The 20,098-nt window shown below is 39.0% G+C and overlaps 1 protein-coding gene across 1 annotated transcript; it reads left to right on the forward strand.

The window, feature by feature from the left end:
- The first annotated feature begins 1,532 nt into the window (after positions 1 to 1,532).
- Positions 1,533 to 17,605, forward strand: LOC116117475 (putative disease resistance protein RGA3). Its single transcript, XM_031403497.1, has 3 exons — positions 1,533 to 1,698; positions 15,740 to 15,960; positions 16,061 to 17,605. Exons 1-3 carry the CDS (start codon positions 1,533 to 1,535, stop codon positions 17,603 to 17,605), a joined length of 1,932 nt encoding a protein of 643 aa, XP_031259357.1.
- Positions 17,606 to 20,098: the final 2,493 nt, after the last annotated feature.

Raw genomic sequence — 20,098 nt, forward strand, 5'->3', positions numbered from 1 at the left:
TTGATCCTTGATCACTTCGGGGTCGCGTCTTTATAGCTGACACCCAACATGTATATGATAGTCGTGGCTATGTATATCGCGTGTGGTGAAAATGGTCTTGGTGAGTTGACTGTGCTAGAGCTCGCTTGCTTGTATTATTAGAAAAAGAGCAAGGACAAGGACTCTTATTACATCTCCAAGCGATCCACAATTGAGGGAGGCATATTCAATTACCCTAGTAATGTTGGGGCATATGAGACGAAGTTTTTCTTTTTCAACTATGATGGCATTTGCCATTTTAGGGAGCCGAGTAAGTCTTCCCTTCTTTTACTTGTGAATTTTGTTTTTCTTCAAATCTTTGCTAACGAACTCTTCCGTTTCTTCGCAGGGAACAAGACTATCAGGGTGACGGCTCTCACTGACTTTAATCGAATAACAGCATTTGGTCACCTGCCCGATTAGAGTCGCGACGCTAAACTGCTTGTGACAACCGCTAATTTGAGGAAGTACGGTTTTTTTAATTCCAAAGCGACCTTGGAACCCTTTCTTCGTAAGTGTCTGCAGCCTTATCCAATCTTTATTTTTTGCATGCAGCAAACTCTTTGACTAACGATACTTGCATGTAGCGACCATGCCACCCAAAGTGCCCAGGTTGCTGAGAGCTAGGGGGTTCATCTTTCCTCAAGTCGGTGCCACAGGACCAACCAAGGCAGGCCCCAGTGGTACCCCCGTCAAAGGAACATCGACGAGGGTGCCAACTCCCGCTGAACAGTCCGTAGACGCTCCTCAGCCCGTAGCTACTCATCCTAAGTAGAAGACTGTGGCTCAAAAATCCAAGAAAAGGAAGCAGCTGTAGGTCGAGGAATCAGAGTTTGAGCTGGAGGGCTTGGGCATGCAGCCTGAGAAGTCGCAACCTTACCAAGCTTTTCGCTAGGGAGGGGTTTCCAAGCCCGCGACCAACATTACACTAGCCCCTGAGGGTTCATACAGGGGGCAAAGGGACACTGCGACTCTTGGGAGCAAAGCAAGTAAAAAGACGGTGGACGAGATACCACCTACTACGGGAGCTGGCACGTCTGTGCTAGACTTTATGGGGCAATTCTCGGAGCACTTATAGCCGGTGATGTTCACCCTCCTAGAGTGCCAGCTCGCTGAGGCTTTTGAACAGTTCATGACTTCCAACCCTGTGGACCTGATGACCATTGCATTCCAACTGCAAAGGCAGGTAAAAGGGTTCGTCCTCATCCAGGACTTTCTTATATTTCCCTTGTTTTTTTCAATGGAATGGAATTTAACCTCCTGATTTCTTTGCTATGCAGTCTTTGCTTGCTATGCACTTGGCCCAGCAGAAGACCTAACTGGAAGCCACTGGGGGGCAAATCAAGCTGAAAAAGGAGAACGCGCAGCTAAAACGAGACTTAGAAGCTGCGTAGAAGGAGATAAACTTGTCCACCATTCAGGTGAACCAGTACATGTTGGAGAGGGATGCTACGTTCCGCATGGTGGATTTCTAGAAGGTCGAGCTGGAGAAGAGGGGAGAGGAGGTTAAAAAGATGCAAAGGACAGTGGTCAAGCTTACCAAAAAGGCTGGCAAGAAAGAGCTGGAGTTACGAGCGAACTCTGAGCGGGCCTTGCGAGCAGAACAAGAAAGAGCGCGATTGTGGGAAACCACCGAGAAGCAGAAGTGGGCACTTGAGGCAGAACTCGAATTGTCCCAAGGTGCATCATTTCGTTAATTTAAGAGATGAAATGACAAGAACTAGAAGTTGAGAGCAAAGCCGCTGACTGGTCGATTCAGTCCATTTATGCCCTACGACCAAAGAATCCGAACATGGACCTCACCTATCTCCCGAATGACTACTAGAGGATCCTCGCTTCCATGGCATAGGTCGACGATGAAGAAGAAGATCAAGGGCCTTATCCGGAAAACGATCATCTGGAGGAGTATGTCCCGGAGGAACCAGTAGTTGACTAGGCGGTCGGCGACCAACCTGGAGACACCAAGGTTGCACCTTTAAGGCCTAGGAACGAAGACCAGTGATTGTTTCTAATTTTCTTTTTTTAGAACCGTGCGTGTGCTAGCACATTTGTATTTGCACTTACTTTTAATAAATAAAAAGATTATTTCTTAAATCATTTGTGAACACTTATAATTTTTTGTGCCTCACAAGCATTACACATGTGGACGTAAGGTCGTTTTCTAACTGTTTGTGATAGCACTTACAAATTTTGTACTACACAAATATTTCTTATGCGAACAGAAAGGCAAAAAAATGCGAGGAACAATATTACATAAGAGTGATCTTATTTACAAAGCTTAAAAGTCTTTACAAGGAAATTCAAGAGCGAGTTTGGAATTACTGATAATAAGGGCGAAGATGTTCAGCATTCCAAGCTCGCGGAACTTCAAAACTGTTGAGCTTTTTTAGGTGATAAGTCCCCCGTCATATCATCTTAGCGATGCGGTATGGGCCTTCCCAGTTTGGCCCTAATACTCCCACACTTGGTTCCTGTACTAAGAAGAACTTCTTTCAGAACCAGATCGCCGACTTGGAAGTCTCTTCTCCCGACTTTAAAGTTGAAGAATCTTTTCGCGCACTGCTGGTAGGATGCTATCCTTAGCTGAGCCTTGCCGCGATGTTCTTCAACTAAGTCCAGACTTGCACGCATAAGTGTTTCATTGAACAGGTCTCTCCGAAGTGAACCAGTCCTTACTTCCACTAGGATCATTGCCTCACAGCCATACGCTATTGAGAAGGGTGTTTCTGAAGTAGAGGTTCTCAGAGTTGTCCTGTATGCCCATAGGACTTCTGGGAGGTTATCGACCCAATTACCCTTGGCAATGCTAAGCTTAGCTTTTAGAGTATACTTGATGGTTTTATTGACAGCTTCAACCTGACCATTGGCTTGCGGTCTTGCAACTGAGGCAAATTTTTTATGTATCCCTAGCTCATCGCAAAACTGCTTGAATTTCTTGTTGTCAAACTGTTTACCATTATCAGAGATGAGGGTATGAGGAATTCCGTAGCGGCACACTGTATTTTTGAAGACGAAATCCTTAAGCTTTTTGGTAGTGATCGCGACCAACGGTTCAACTTCCGGCTACTTGGTGAAATAATCCACCACGACAACTGCATACCTGACCCCTCCCTTTCCAGTTGGCATGGGTCCAATAATATGAATCCCCCACATGGAGAATGGCTAGGGGCTGGTCATGGTTATCAATATCAACTAGTGGGAAAGAGCTCACAGTATGTTCGCGAACCGCTGGCATTTGTCACACTTTTTTGCAAAGTTGAAAGTGTCTTCTTGAAATAGGGGCCAGTAGTACCCTCGACGAACAACTTTGTTGGCGAGGGATCATGCGACAGTGTGATTACCGCAGACCCCTTCATGTATCTCTCTCATAATATAGTCTACTTCCTCATCTGATACACATCGAAGGAGAGGGGCACTAAAACCTCGTTTGTACAACTGATCTCCTATGAGTGTGTAACAAGCAGCTCTGGTTTGCAGGGTTCTTGCTTAAGTCTTGTCATTGGGCAAAGTCCCATTTCGGAGATACTGAATAATTGGGATCATCCAGGAAATTGACTCGGTTGTGACCATGGTCTGTTCGGGCGAGCTGATACTTAGGATTTCTATGTACCGAACATGAATACTTTCTGACGCATCCGAGTCCAGCGATGAGGCTATTTTTGCCAAGGCATCTGTGACAGAATTACTGTCTCTAGGAATCTACGTGATCGTGAAGTGCTTAAAAGACTCAAGCACGGCTTTAGCTTTCTTCAGATAACTAATCATATTTTCTTCCTTGGCTTGATACTCCCCCAAATTTGATTGACAACCAGCATGGAGTCGCTGTGAATATTGATCGCAATTGACCCCATTTCTCTTACCAATTGTAGACCAGCGAGCAGTGATTCGTATTCAGCCTTATTGTTCATGGCTTTGAATCCGAACCAAAGGATACCGTAGATGCGAGTCCCTTCAAGACTAAGGAGGAGAAGGCCTGCCTCGACCCTCCTCCTGTTCGAGGAACCGTCGACATATAGGCTCTAGGTTGATAGATTTCGGACAGTTTCCTGGGCTACTTCGCTGGCCTGTTGCTCAGATTCCTAAGTTGGTTGGTATGTAAACTCCGAGATGAAATTGGCAACAGCTTGCCCTTTAATAGCTACTTTCGGTCTGTACTGCAGATCAAACTGACTTAGTTCCATCGCCCACTTGAGCAACTTACCCGAAGCTTTTGGTTTCTGAAGGACTTGCTTGAGTGGGTAGTTGGTCAATACGTGGATTGTGTGGGCGTAAAAATAAGGTCGTAACTTCATGGAGGCGATCAGCAGGGCATAAGCTAATTGCTCTATCTCTGAATACCACATCTCGGTATCCAACAGTTGCCTGCTCGCATAATATACCGACCATTGGACTCTGTCTTCTTCTTGAATTAGAGCTACATTGACCGCACGTTAAGAGATGGACAAATACAGAAGAAGAATCTCCCGAGGGAGGCTTGGATAGGAAAGGTAGCTTTCTAAGGTGCTCTTTAATACTTTAGAAAGTCTATTCATAGTTCGGAGTCCATTTGAACTTTTTATTGGCCTTGAGTATATTGAAAAACGGTAAGCAGCGATCTGTTGCCCTTGATATGAAGCGATTGAGAGCCGCTATTCTCCTATTGATACTTTGAACCTGTTTTCGGTTCGTCGGGCTTCTCATATCGAGGAGAGCTTGAATCTTTTCAAGGTGAATTTCTATTCCCCTCTAGTCAACCATATATCCCAAGAATTTTCTCAAGGATACTCCGAACGAACACTTGAGAGGATTGAGCTTCATTCTGTACCTTCGGAGTATACAAAACATCTTAGCGAGATATGTTATGTGATCTGAAGCGACATGCGATTTGCCCAGCATGTCATCAACATAGACTTCTATTGATTTTCTGATATGTTCGAAAAACATTCGATTAACCAGTCACTGGTAAGTCGCCATAGCGTTCTTTAGGCCAAAAGACATAACCTTATAGCAATACAGCCCCCGATCTATAACAAAGGAGGTATGTTCTTCATCTGGCACGTACATCAAAATTTGATTATATCCCGAGTTGGCATCCATCAAACTCAGCAGCTCGTGCCCGAAGGTGGCATCGATGAGCTGGTCGATCCTCGGTAAGGGAAAGTTGTCCTTTGGACAAGCTTTTTTAAAGTCAATAAAGTCAACGCAAGTCCGCCATTTACCGTTAGGCTTCTTTACTGAGACCAGGTTGGCAACCTAGCTCAGGTAAAGTGCCTCTCGGATGGATCCATTTAAGATGAGATTATTTACCTTAACTTTTAAGGCAGCATATCGCTCGGGGTCCATTGTTCTTCTCTTCTGGCGAACCAGCCTGACCGCACTATCCATATTCAGGGCATGACATATAATATTCGGCTGATCCCAACCATGTCGGCATGAGTCCATGCGAATACGTCGATATTTTTCCTAAGGAAGCTTGTCAAGTCGTTGGCGAGCTGAGGGTGGAGATTACTTTCGATTCTCAACACTCGGCCTGGCTCACTTTGATCGACCGATACCTCAAATAGGTCCTCGATCGGCCCACTGCTAGGGCATTCCTAAATATAAGGATCCATGTTATCCTCAACTGGGCTAGGCTGTGGCTCGATCTTGCTGATCGTCATTTCCTGTTTAGGGATACCGATTGGAGTTCTTTTTCCTTTGCACGCTATCTACCCTGCCCTTACATAGCAGTTGCGAGATGCGTGTTGAGATCCGCTTACTTCCCCTATCCCCGTTGGGGTAGGGAACTTCATCTTCAGATGGTAGATTGAAGTAACTGTTTTGAAGCTTCGTAGTAGAGGTCGTCCCAAGATGCCATTAAAAGTGGATAGACAGTCCACTACTAAGAACTCAGTCATTTTGGTCATCTCGTTGGTCTCTCCCAACGTGACCTAGAGCGAGATCGTCCATTTGGGAATCAAATGATCCCTGATGAAACTATATAGAAAGATAGAGGTAGGCTTCAAATCTGCCTCGTCTAGCTTCATCTTCTCGAAAGCTCGTTGGAACAAGATGTTCATGGCGTTTCCATTGTCCACCAACATTTTGTGGACCTCGCATCGACCTATTTTAGGTGCGATGACGAGAGCATTTTCGTGGGGATGATGCAATCGCACCGTGTCCTTCTCGGAGAAGGTGATTTCCTCCTCAATGGGTTCATCACTCTCTTACAGTATATTGCTTAGGTAGCTTAGCAGTATTGAGAACTTCATGTTCGCCTGGAAGTGCCTCAGAAATGTCAAGCTCATTTGAGGGCATAAGCTGACCGATCTTGCCAGGAGCAACCTAAGCCATTGCTTGGCATGGGCAGTTAAGGTTACTGCCAAGCAATGGCATTTTGCCAAGTCAGAGACTTGGTGGAGTTTCATGAGGTCGTTGAACTCGTACAGATGATACTGCGGATCAGAGTTCCCATCGAATGCTCGCATGTGGGGCATTTTGAATCTCGATGGGAAAGGGGCAGCTAACACTACTAGAGAAAAAGGAGACACCTCTGCGACCTTCCCCTGCTCGTTCTGTTGAGCTTTGAGCTAATCCAGAGCTCGTTGTAGTTCCTCTATCTAAGGCAGCGGCGATACTTGGGGATTACTTTCTACAACGTGGGTTCAACCTTTACGGTTGTGGTTAAGGAGAGACCACAAATCGGACTCTTCCTCACCTCGGCAGGAAGCTCAGGCTAATCTCGACACACGCTAGTTAGAGCCGTGTGATGGCATTGAGTGATTCAGGGAGTCTTTCCAACCTCTATGGTGGTATGAACTGACTCACAGACGATGGGAATCCCCTATGAGATGACGATCGAAGTCGTCATTTTAGTGATATTGGGAATCTCCCCACTTTGTACTTTTGTAGGAGTGCTCGTGCGATATGGCACGGGACGACTCATGCTGTGACATGTCGCTGAGTCGCAATGCCATGGATATTTTTCCTGGGACGTGATTGGTGTTCGTTGGTCCTTCGGAGCCCTTTGCTCCATTAAGCGCCACTTGCTTTCCCTTTCTTTGACGCGTTGCAGTGCACGTGGTATGGGCTTTCGCCCTTCTCCATGCTTTTGCACGACCTGCAGGCATTTTTGGCAGTGGCATCGCCTCATTGGATTCGGGTGGCATGACCCAATCCAATCGGTCCAACCTATGGCTGACTATTTGGAGAGTATTATTGAATCTCTCCAGGTAACTCATGACGGCTGGATCGAGCCGCGAGCTTGAAAGGATACCCCCCATAACATTTTTTCGGATAGGCGACACTTCGGGAGGAATGTCCACCTATTCCTGGGGGATCTCTTCATTGTCATAATTGGTTGCATGTATAAAATGCTAAGCGAACTTAGACGTCATAGGTGATATGTGAATATTTAGTTAAATAAGGAGTGAAAGACAATGTTTAAAGTGGTTCAAATGCTCAAAAGTGAATCCTACGTCCACTGTTATTGTATTAATAAGAGGGTAGAGGTCAGGTCGCATTCAGCAAGCTGAGTTACCATTTAGAGAGAATAAAAGAGAGAGAGAGAGAGGGCTATTTTAGAGTAAAATTAGCCGATCCCGCAAATGGGAGGGAAGGCCCCTATTTATCATGGGATAAACCAAGGTAATGATTACTAAATCTGCAAGTGGGTGGGTACCGTGCAAATCCTTTTCTGCGTTCCATTGCTCACCTACCCAAGTGATTTCCTTGACTTATGTAGGGTTTGGACACGTGGACGATTTCCAACCATCTGCTAACATGGCACTCACCCACTACACTGACAGGGGCGTGCCACTTTTGCCATTACGTGACGTGGCTGCATCTGAACGGTTGCAAAACCTTCCCAAGTTCTAACCACCTCATGCTGACAAGGCATCACGTCAGCCCTGCCGTTTCAGGCATAATAGAAGTCAACAAAATTATGGACCTCATCATACTGCTGAAATTCTTCAATATAGGCAAACCAAACATGCCTTAAAAACATGGCACTATTTAACCACCAAAACCAGGCCCTATTAATTGCACAAAACAAGGTTCCCAATCATTTGATAAATATAACAGTAGCGCAATCAGTATGCATATGGAGTTAGAGACATGCAAGCAATTAAACAAGCAACATATGCGATTGAATAAAACGGCCATCCGATTAAACAAGATCAGTTTGTATACACTAATATCATAAACCAATAATTTAGTATACATATAGCAATTAAAAACATCAAAAACCAAAAAAAAAAAAAAAAGAAAAGCTTGCCTGATGAGAGATAAATGTGAGAAGTGAATTGATTTTGTTAATGTTGAGAAGAAAAAAGAAGAGTAACGGAAGGAAAGAAGGATGGGAGAGAGAGAAGGATACGGAAAATTAATTGAATTATCATTTCAAGTTTGGAATGAATTAAATAGTTATAAAGTTTGAAAATCTTTACCAAATGACTATTCGCCTAATTAGCCATATAAGTTTATCACTCAAGCGATATAGACTTATCTATAAGCTTATCTTTTAAGCAATATGTGTTAAATTGTTTCAATAAAGTCCATGGCTATTTAATTTATTTCAAAACCTGAGATGATGTTTTAATAGTTAGCCCTGGGAGGATACTTTAGCAACGAACACTTATACAGTAGAACCTCTCTATAGTCATAATGTTGGGACCAACTAAATTTATTACTATGAGAAGGTTATAACTTAATAGAGATGTAGTTACAAGAATTTTTATTCAAAAATTATTGTTTTGATTTCTTATTTTATAATTCATGTTTTAGTAGTATTAGGATTTCAATTAGAGTTGGTCAAGGATCGATCCCAAGTGGGCTAGGACATGAGCAATTTCAGGACCTGGATTGGTCCTATGGGCTTGCAAAATTTTTTTTCCCCCCTATCTTTTTTTATATTTTAGGGGCAAAATGAAATTCTATAAGGGGGTTTAGTAATTTTCAAGGGTAGATTAGTAAGTTTTTAAAAGTTTAATTAATTTTAAAAAATAATAAATTAATAAACTAATTAATGGCTAATTTTAACATAAATGTAATATTCACACAATGACACATTCACGCTTCACAAATAAACAATTAAATATTTTTTTTAAATTATTCATCTTCATCGTCAACAATATTTAAATCATTAAAATATATGTTCCTAAAGAGTTCGAGTAATTCAGGATTCTTCAGTGTGTTGTTGTAGTTTTCTCTTTGCATGAGTCCAGTCCCATAAACATGTTATCAGTTCAATCATCTCATCGGTTAAAGAGCATTTTCTGTCTTCAACAATCTGGCCACTCGTTGAAAATGTTCACTTGGATGCAATTGTAGAAACCGGCACATATATAATGTCACGTGCCATTTGGGCTACAATGGGGAATCGACTTTGATGTTAGTTCCACTATTGAAGCAAATCCATCTCACGTTTCTCCTTCATCGTCATGTAGGACAAGTCTATTTGTAGGTAGCGATTCAACTCATTTGGTTCATGTATGTATGAGCTAAAGCTGTTACTTCCGCCATGTTTCATATACGTCCACATGCTCTATCCTTGATAGAAGTCTCCATTAGGGTCCTGATCGTCTCTGCTGGATGTTCCACTTCCACTTCCATTGTACTTGTTCTGATATAAAGAAAAAAGGTTTTCCAATTTTTGCTTAAAATCAGTCAAATAAGACGTATAATCATGTCCTAAATTCTAGCCTATCTCAGTAATTATACAATTAACTATGTGTAATTTAAACTTAGGATCTACAACAAGGCCTAATCCATATAAGAATGGAACATCTAACCAATATTTCTCGTATTTTTCTTACATCTTTAAAACAATTTCCATTAAAACGTCATTATATCTATATTTAGCAAAAATTTTAGAAATTTGAAGTAAAATATTTAACGCTAAATTAGTATCGGATAATAAATATCACTTAATGTATTAGTGAAATCATAAAAAAATTTAAGACATGAATAAAAAAGTTCACAAATCGTCAAATCATCATAGCTGACAACTTCCTCTGGATGGTTCTTCCGGTTGATGAAATCTGTAATTGTCTTGCGGTTGGCAAAGTTTTTTCCAACATCAAGTAGGTGGAGTTCCAACGGATAGGCTGTCCATACATAACTTCAAAGGTTGAACCGGTGGGTCCTCTTGTCTACAATATTTGACGTACTCCTGCCATCTTTTATTGTTACTACCGACAATAAATCTGATAGCCGTGCACACCCTATCCATCTTCGAATGTATAGCATATAAATCTGCTTTAACAATCAAATTGATGATGTGGCAAGCACATCTTTGATGAAAAAATTTGCCTTCACCATGCGGATCCAATCTCTTTTCAAAAAAGAGATTGACGCGGTGTTAACAGCTGCATTATCAAGCATTAGCACTACAACTCTATCAATTAATACATATTCTTGCAAAACTTCAAGAATTGTAAAATAAATAGTGTCAGCACTATGTTTTTCATATAATAGTTTAAAACCTATCAATTTTTGTTGTAAACCCCAACTATGATATAAGAAATGTATGTGATAGTTAAAAAATTTGTTTTTGATCTACAAGCCTATATGTCTGATGTAAGGGCAATAAATATATTCCTAAAATTTTGAAATTCGTTTTTAAGTTTATTATTTATTTTGTTATAAAGTTTTAGTATATCTCTTCTACTTGTACTTCTACTAACAGGGTATATGTTGGACAAAATGCAGTTTTAATCATGTGAATAAAATAAGGATTTTTTAGATAAACAAATGGGAGAGTCCGTAGCAACTATGAGCCTTGATATTTCCTCTTGTGCAACATATGCATTGTATTGCCATATTGAGAGAGTTCAAGATTGTGGATTAAAATTAAGTTGAGTTTAAATTTGCCTACCTGATCCGGTTGAAGATGTACCAAACAGCCGCATTATTTGGGGTTGCTTCTTCTCCAAGTGTCGTCGCATCATCGAAGTCCCCTTCTCAGCTCCAATAATGGTTCCACGGAAATTACATACCCCACACAATTCTTCCCCCTCCCCATTTGTCTTTGGCCGTTTTGATTTGGTGAAGTGTCGCTATACATCGAGCACAACCCTCTTTGAAGGTTAGGGGGGTTGGGCCATGCCCGTGCCTGTTGAGTCGCAGCTCACTTTTGTTTGGCTGCACCTCGTCCTAGTCGAATGTGATTGTTGAATTGCAGTTGTTGCCTTTGGAGTAAATGATGAAAATGGATTCAACCCTTCCATTTCATCGGTGGATGGAACGTAAAACTTATTTGGGGATGATCCTCCGAATGCATCATTTTGGGAATCCATTATGAATTTATGATGAAATAATAAATAATTAAGTAATAATATGAATAAGAGATGATATTGAAAAATAGAAAAAAATTGAATAGTATAAATAAATAAATTATAATATGAATAAATTATAAATATAAATATAAATTGAATGAGAATTTGATTGGAGATTTGGAGTAGAGAGTAGAGAGATTGAGAGATTGAGTGGTGTGGAACAAACCCCCCCAATGACAGTTGGTTTCCAGCAAACGGTTATTAAATGAACTTTTTTTCTTAAATTTTGTAAAATTTTATTTTAAACCCTATAATTTTTGTTTATTTCAAAATTTATAGAGGGTTTTAGTAATTGTCCAAGAGGCTAAAAAAATAAACCAAAAGGATTTGGGCCCGGACCTGGGACTAGGCCTTGAATAAGGGCCTAGTGGAGGAACCAAGCCCTTCTCCTTAGGCCTGGTTCAGTTTTGGGACCAAGCTTGCTAGGACCAGGTTTTGGACCCGGTCCCAAATGTCCAGCTCTAATTTCAATTCATTGTTTTAGTAGCATTAGGATAGTATGGAAATGAATATCAAAGAGTCATTACAAAATTGAGTGATCAGATTCAACAACTTTATTACACTAATCAAATGGATATTAATATATGCCTTAATCATCCAAATGAGCAACAAGTCGTGCATACTTTAACTGAAGAATAAATCATTACTGGAATTAGACAAGAAGAGGAAGGAGATAATCCTAAGGATGAATATAGTACTGAAATACCAAAAGTTTCGTGCCAAGAAGCTCCAAACATGAAGTTAGAAATATTTTGGCTTCAAAAACGGTATCCATGTTGGCGACTTATTACGTACTCACAAGATAAAAGATATGATAACAACTCTAAAGCATAAATCATTGTCTCAAACAACTTTAGATAGATATTTTATTTCATCTTAAACATTTAATGTGACATAATTTTTTTTTTATAATATACATACAATTATTACTATGTAGAGACAAATTCCTTAAGATGGGACTTAGAAAAACTATAACTTATTACAATGTGAAATTTATTCTTATTTATAACTGGTCCAAGTTATGACCATAATTTTTTATGACTACATGAAGGTTATTTATATATGGAGTATCATTATAGAAAGGTTCTACTGTATTAAAAAAAGTGGATTTATATACGGAGGGCAGTTCTATAATTATTTAAATATATCAAGGGCAGTATAGTTATTTACCGGATCTGGGGCAATTATGTAATTATATAATATATCAAGGACAAAAAGGTGTCTTTAGTCACAAGTTTTAGTATTTTAGGATAATTATTTCCTTCCTTAATTTATTTCTTTTTTGTTGGTAAATTTTTCTTTTAAAACTATTTCAATGTATTTTTACTCTTTACTAATTATGAAAAGATTTGTACAATTACGAAATTTTTATTTACAAGAATATATATAATTTCTTTAAAATTAAATATTCGTTGATTTTATCTATCAATATTAACATGTACATATACTAACACCTGTACAAATAATTACAAGTATATGGATTTGAAGAGATTGAACAACACATTTAAGTTGATTAAATATGAGTTAGTGGATGCAGCCTTGGATTTGCAATGTACATTAAAGCTTAATTAATTAATAATTTAGTTTAACATATATATCTTGATTAACAAAACTGAATTGATACTTTGTAATAGTAGAAAGTACATTCTCTATTCCATATCAAAAATATCTTTAGGATCACATTTGCTGTGTGTGAATAAATTGTGATTATCAATTAAGCACATAAAATTATTGGAGATTAGTAGCTAGTTTGGTCCCTTGCCTATAGGTATCTTAACCATATTTACCGTAATTATTTTTTTAATCTCGTTATTTAATATATGTAGAGGCAGGCCCGGCTCAAGGGGTAGGCAGGTGAGGCACAAATTTTTTATAATTTTTTTTTATATATAAAAAATAAAATGGTGTTGATTTTTATCCAGGCTAGAAAAAAAAAAGATCAAAATTTATTATAAACTTTTACATATATTCCCATCCAAAGTTGACAAAATAGTAAATTTGTACCTCTAATTTCATATATTCTAATTTAGACCCCTAAATTAAACATTGAATTTCTTTTAACAATCAAAGGCTTAAATAGTTATTTACATGTCTCAAATTACTCAACCCCAATCCATCCCAAAATTCAACTTTGACACAAATTATCTCCACCCTTCTTCCGGCCAGCCATTTGGAGCTGATTCCGATCAATTTTCTCACCAAAATTGACCAAAAATCATCACATATCATTTTCCAAGTGTTTCAGCCTCGATAGTCCCGATTGACTGATTTTTACGAATCCATAACCCAACTCCACCGCGCGTGACAGCCATTTCTAGCCTTTTCAGCATGTACCCGACATGTTGCCTTCCCAAACCACCCCATCTCCCCCTCAACTCTCTCACCAAAATCTCTATCATACCTCATCCATTATCCGTCAATCGCGGCCACCGATATCTTTGGGCTGCGACTTTCAAGCCTTTTCTGGCCAATCGGCCATTGGAAATTACCTATTTCACCACTCACGCTTCTCCAAACATGCTCTCAAAAACCCTTACCAAACTGACCCCATAGTTGTGATTGTTGTTCACCTCTCTTAGTGATTTTGTATCTCAAAAGGCCAGAAAAATAATTGAAAAATTTTTTTTAATATATGCTTATTAATTAGAAGGCTCCCAAAGTAACTCTTACCTATGGTCACAAATGTTCTTGAGATGACTCTGTGTAGAGATAGTATTTTCGTCCGGAAATACAATAAAAAGCTAACTTAAAATGTGGTGAATTAACTACGTATATAATATTATTTTGTATAATAAAATAAATGACGTGTAAATACGACAAACTCGACCACTTTCAACGTCATAATTATCGTTCAATGGAAACGACATACTCCTTCTCTCCTCAATTCTATCTTTAAGATCGAAGCAATATGACGTTTCGTGCCCGACTCTGGTGATAATTACAGTTCCTCAAGGTCAAGGCAGGATACTTTATAAGGAGGAGGTGGCGTATTCTCTCAGGCATTTTGGCTACAATAGGTGCCCTAGATACCTCGTCTGAACCTTTCTTAACGTCAACATAACTCGAGAGCAAAATTTATATATACAAGTGATCATAGGCTTGGGGAGTGGAGACAGATGGTTGCCAAGCCACTACTTGGTCTCCCCTGTGACCAACCCTTGATGGACGATCTTCTCATTGTCATTGTATCTGTCGCTTGGTGTGTACATTGTACACTGAGTTTTACATATTAAACTTGAAGCTAAGGTTCTGATAAACAGCAATAAGAAAACTGTAGAGCACAATGTGAATTGTATTGTATTCAACGTAGATGGTGTTAGTAAACAACAGTCCAGAATTGGCTATAGGCTGGAGAATCAGAGTCTTCCCTTGATACAGCCTTGATCGCTTGGAGATAAATGCCGATGGTCAATGGCGTGGTTCATCACATGGATTGAGACATTGAGTTTCAAAAATTATATAAGTCGCTACAAGCAGTTAATAAATTTTATATGTTCAAGAGTCCCATTCTCATACCTACTCCACGCGTGAAACAAATTTTTTATTCCTGATGCTAACTTTTGATGTTTATGTTAGCAGTATCGCTAGAGTTGAGATTCTCATACCAAACCAGCACTGGAGCGAATTTTTTATTCCTTGGATGCTGTATTTTTGGTTTTATGTTAGGGTATAGCTAGAGTAGGTGCATACTAAGCATCCATTATCTTCAACAGCTTATTCTCGCTCTCTTCGTTTCTTCTGAGAGAAAATGGCAGAATCAATTCTGTTTGTATTGCGACTGAAGTTCTGAAGAGATAGGCTTCTTGTGGTCGGGAAGTGTCTTTGTTGTGGAATCTGAAAGTGATTTAGAAAGCCTGAGGAACCCGAGCAGAATCAAGCCGTTGCTTGGATGCTGGAAAAAGCAGGCACACATCATCAGCTGCGTGACTGGCTTGGGAAGCTTAGGATGTTCTCCTTGATGCTGAGGACGTTTTAGAAGAATTCGAGTTTAAAGCTTCGGAGGGAAGTGGTGAGACAAAAGAGGAGCACATTTAGAAAGGTATGTCAATGCTTTTCAAGCTCTAAATCTGTTGGTTTTCGATATGAAATTAGTCATAAAATCAAGGAGATTAGAGAAAGGCTAGATAAGATGCAGGTGATAGGAGAGATTTACTCTTAGCGAGGGTACTCCTGCTGAAGATGGGCATGTAATTCCAAAGGAGAGGGAGATCACTGATCCCTTCTTGGGAGCTCCTTATGTTATTGGAAGGGGGATGATAAAGAAAGATTATAAGCATTTTAATGCAACCAACCAAAGGAGAGGGAGTCTCTGTCATTCAATAGTTGGAATTGGGGGTTTGGGTAAAACCACTCTTACTCAAATGGTTTACAATGATGAAAGGGTAATGATTTCTTTTCATTAAAGATGTGGACATGCGTGTCAGATGACTTCGATGTTATAAGATTGATGAAAGAAATTATTAAATCTGCAACAAATGATGATTGTAGTAAGTTAGAAGGAGGTGAAATTCGCAAGCGGTTGCTGGAAATTTTGACAGATAAAAAGTTTTTGCTTGTCATGGATGATGTCTGGAATGAGAAGCCCCACAAAATGGATGGATCTGAGAAAATATTGCTAAATGGTGTCAATGGAAGTAAAATTATTGTGAGCACACGAAGTAATAGAGTTGCAGAAATAATGAGCACTGGTCCCTCCCATTTTCTACAAGGTCTTTCCAATGAGGAATCCTTGTTATTATTCAAAGAAGTATGCGTTCAAAGATGGAGAAGGGAAAGATTTTCCAAGGCTCATTGAAATTGGGAAGGAAATTGTAAGAAAATGTAAAGGAGTTCCATTGGCTGTGAGATCTTTAGGGAGCTTACTTTATGCAAACACGGACGAACGTGAGTGGTTGAAAATAAGAGAAAATGACATCTGGCAGGTGGATCAAGTTAATGAAGACATCTTACCAGCATTGAAATTGAGCTATGATCATTTACCATCTCCCATGAAGCGATGTTTTACTTATCTTTGTTTGTTTTCGAAGGATTATACTTATCTCAGTGAGTATGTAGCCCAATATTGGATAGCGCTTGGACTTCTTAAAACCTCTGACAAAACTGAAGAGCTAGAAGATGTTGCTGTTCAATACATGAAAGTTTTATGGTCAAGGGGTTTCTTAGAGGATTTCCGGGAGTATAGTTTTTATTGGACATTTAAAGTGCATGATCTTATGCATGATCTTGCAATATCAATGACAAAAAGTGAGTCCGCATTCATAAATTTAGGAAGCCAAAATGTTGATGGGAAATTTCGGCATTTTTCACATGGTGACACAGAGTTATGTGGTGAAGAATTTCTACAACTCATAGTTAATAACTCAAGGAGTGTTCGAAGCATTGTCTTTCCAGCAGCAGATAAATACGGAGATGCGGGTATCATTGGATCATTTATTAGTGAAAATATATCCAAATTCAAGTACCTCCGGCTGCTACACTTGTGTAGTATACTTTTCGAAGTGTTGCCAGATTCTATTGGTACATTGAGACATTTGAGGTACCTTGATCTAGCTTGGAATTATTCATTGAAGAAGATCCCTGAATCTTTTTGCGAGCTACAGAACTTGCAAATGTTAAACCTTAGGGATTGTTATGAGCTTAAGAAGTTGCCTAATAACATACAAAAGATGATCCGCCTTAGATACTTGGAAATAACCACACAAGAGGAGGTTCTTACAGAAAAAGGAATTGGATGTTTGAGTTCCCTTCAATATTTGCATTTACGTAAGTGCAAATATCTAGTAAGTTTGTGTGAAGGGATTCAAGGTCTGAAAAGCCTCCGAGCTTTGTATGTACGTAACTGTCCTCTGATCTCGTTACCAGATACTATCAGATACCTGACAAAATTAGAGATGTTAATAATTTGGAGTTGCCCTAATATTAATTTGAAGATGGAATTGCAAGAAGAAGATCATGAGTTGAAGCTGAGTCTTAAACGTTTCATAATTTTTAATTTAAATTCATTGGTGGATTTGCCTCAGCTTCTTCTTCAAGCATCTGCTGACACTCTGAAGTACATGCGGATTGAATGGTGTGAAAACTTAGAAGCACTATCAGAGTGGTTTCAAAATTTCACGTCACTTGAAGAACTTGAGATTACATCATGCCACAAATTGTCATCTCTTCCAGAAGGGATAGAACGCCTTACTTCCCTCAAGGAATTGAAGATTACAGACTGTCCTGCTCTAATTGAAAGCATCAGAAATGATGAGTCGAAGATTGCTCATGTTCCACTGGTTCGTCTTATTTAAATAATGCAAGTTTTTTGCAATGCCATTTATTGTGATACCAGCTTCTCTTGTTAATGCTGGTTTGTTTTCAGTGGGTGGTGTGTTGCTCCTTTTGTTTCAATTTTGTTGTATTTTATTATTTGTTATGCATGGATGTTGTTGTATTTTAACTTTTGAATAACCACTTTTAAGTGTATGTTGTTGTACTTTTTATTAATATATTTCCCTTCTATTTTCGAGGTTTTTTTTTTTCTAAAAAAATGAATAATTATGGTTTATGTTTATTTTTCTATTCTCATTTTGTTTGTAATTATAATTAGTATTATTAGTTCAAAATTATACTAATATTTATTTAGTGATGACTAATTTTATTATTAATGCAATTATGTAAACTTTACTGAATATAGATTTTATACTTGGTTCTTATTTGATCCAAAACTGAGAACATGAAGATTGAATTTAATTTTGGTTATTCTCACAAGCAATGATGGAAAAAAGGTGATTATTTTGGGAATATGTTTAATAGTTGACCCAATGTCTCAAAAGCCAAAAATTTGTAATTTATGTTGTAGTTAGAATTTCTTAGTGGAGTTTAACCTAAGAGGGGACAAAATAAATTCTAATGCAGAACATCAAATTTGTAATATGTCTAACAGCTACAACATTCTAATATTTGCATTTTGTGCCCAAGAGTTCCACTAAATACACGAATGATGTGTTTATATATATATATATATATGAAATTTGATTTGGTACATACATACAAAATATTGGAAATCTAACGTCATTCTTTCTGTCAACAAAATTGTACCTATATCTCTATTTTTTTTTTTTTTGCATTTTTTCCCTAAATTGATCCCTTTTTTTTTCTTTTTTTTTTTGGCCATAAATTTTTCATTTCTTCTCACTGCAATAAATTTGCAAGAATAATAACACTACCTGTAAAACTCACAATAAGGTTAAATGGCATCTAGAATGAGATTAGGGCTCGGATCTAACTCACCTGTACATGTTATTTGGATTATGCATTTAGCAAACAACGGTCGTCTCTTCTTTACTTTTATTAAGCAAAGCTTGAATAATTTCGCCAGCTTCATCATCGCCTTCCAAATTAATGCTCATCAGTTTCGTCACTGGTCCATGGGAGAGTTCCACCGTTGGTGTAGATCTCAGCTTTACCATTTTGCATGTTGGCTGGCATTTGATCTTCATTGCTGTGTTTATCTACAGATTTGGAAAGCAACAATGACTCAGAGGAGGAACCAGCTTCAGCAGATTTAAGCTTTCTCTTCTTCAACTCATTACGAAGAAAGCAAGCAAGTGTTACGTCCTCTCCATCTGATGCTTCTAAAAAGTGTTCAGAATAAGATCTACTTGAAGCTTCTGATCTTTTACACCCATCTTGCTGACAAGAAATGCTTGCAACATCCTGTCGTTCCTCTGACAGCTCATTACATCTTTTCCTTTTGTTATTTTGCTTTACAGCCTCACGAATACTCTCCAAAGACATGTTTTCGCCTCCATTCCTCTCCTTGCCCAATTTCATGCATAATTTCTTTTTTGGTGGCAGTTTAAGAGGCCTCTTCTTCATGGACGGAAAGTTATGAAAGCAGATAGGCTCTCTGTGGGTCGGGAAGTGTCTTTGTTGTGGAATCTTGAAAGTGATTTAGAAAGCCTTGAGGGAACCCTGAGCAGAATCAAAGCCGTTCTGGATGCTGAGAAAAAGCAGGCACACGATCATCAGCTGCGTGACTGGCTGGGAAGCTTAAGGTGTTCCCTTGATGCTGAGGACGTTTTAGAAGAATTCGAGTTTAAAGCTTCTGGGAGGAAGTGGTGAGACAAAACAGGAGCACATTTAGAAAGGTATGTCAATGCTTTTCAAGCTCTAAATCTGTTGGTTTCGATATGAAATTAGTCATAAAATCAAGGAGATTAGAGAAAGGCTAGATAAGATCGCAGGTGATAGGAGAGATTTACTTAGTGAGAGTACTCCTGCTGAAGATGGGCATGTAATTCCAAGGAGAGGGAGATCACTGATCCCTTCCTGGGAGCTCCTTATGGTATTGGAAGGGAGGATGATAAGAGAAGATTATAAGCATTTTAATGCAAAACAACCAAAGGAGAGGGAGTCTCTGTCATTCCAATAGTTGGAATTGGGGGTTTGGGTAAAACCATCTTACTCAAATGGTTTACAATGATGAAAGGGTATATGATTTCTTTCCATTAAAGATGTGGACATGCGTGTCAGATGATTTCGATGTCACAAGATTGATGAAAGAAATATTAAATCTGCAACAAATGATGATTGTAGTAAGTTAGAAGGAGGTGAAATTCGCAAGCGTTTGCAGGAAATTTTGACAGATAAAAAGTTTTTGCTTGTCATGGATGATGTCTGGAATGAGAAGCCCCAGAAATGGATGGATCTGAGAAAATTATGCTAAATGGGGTCAATGGAAGTAAAATATTGTGAGCACACGAAGTAATAGAGTTGCAGAAATAATGAGCACCGGTCCC

Source organism: Pistacia vera, unplaced genomic scaffold (genome assembly GCF_008641045.1).
Source record: "Pistacia vera cultivar Batoury unplaced genomic scaffold, PisVer_v2 Contig811, whole genome shotgun sequence".
NCBI classification, from domain to species: Eukaryota; Viridiplantae; Streptophyta; class Magnoliopsida; order Sapindales; family Anacardiaceae; genus Pistacia; species Pistacia vera.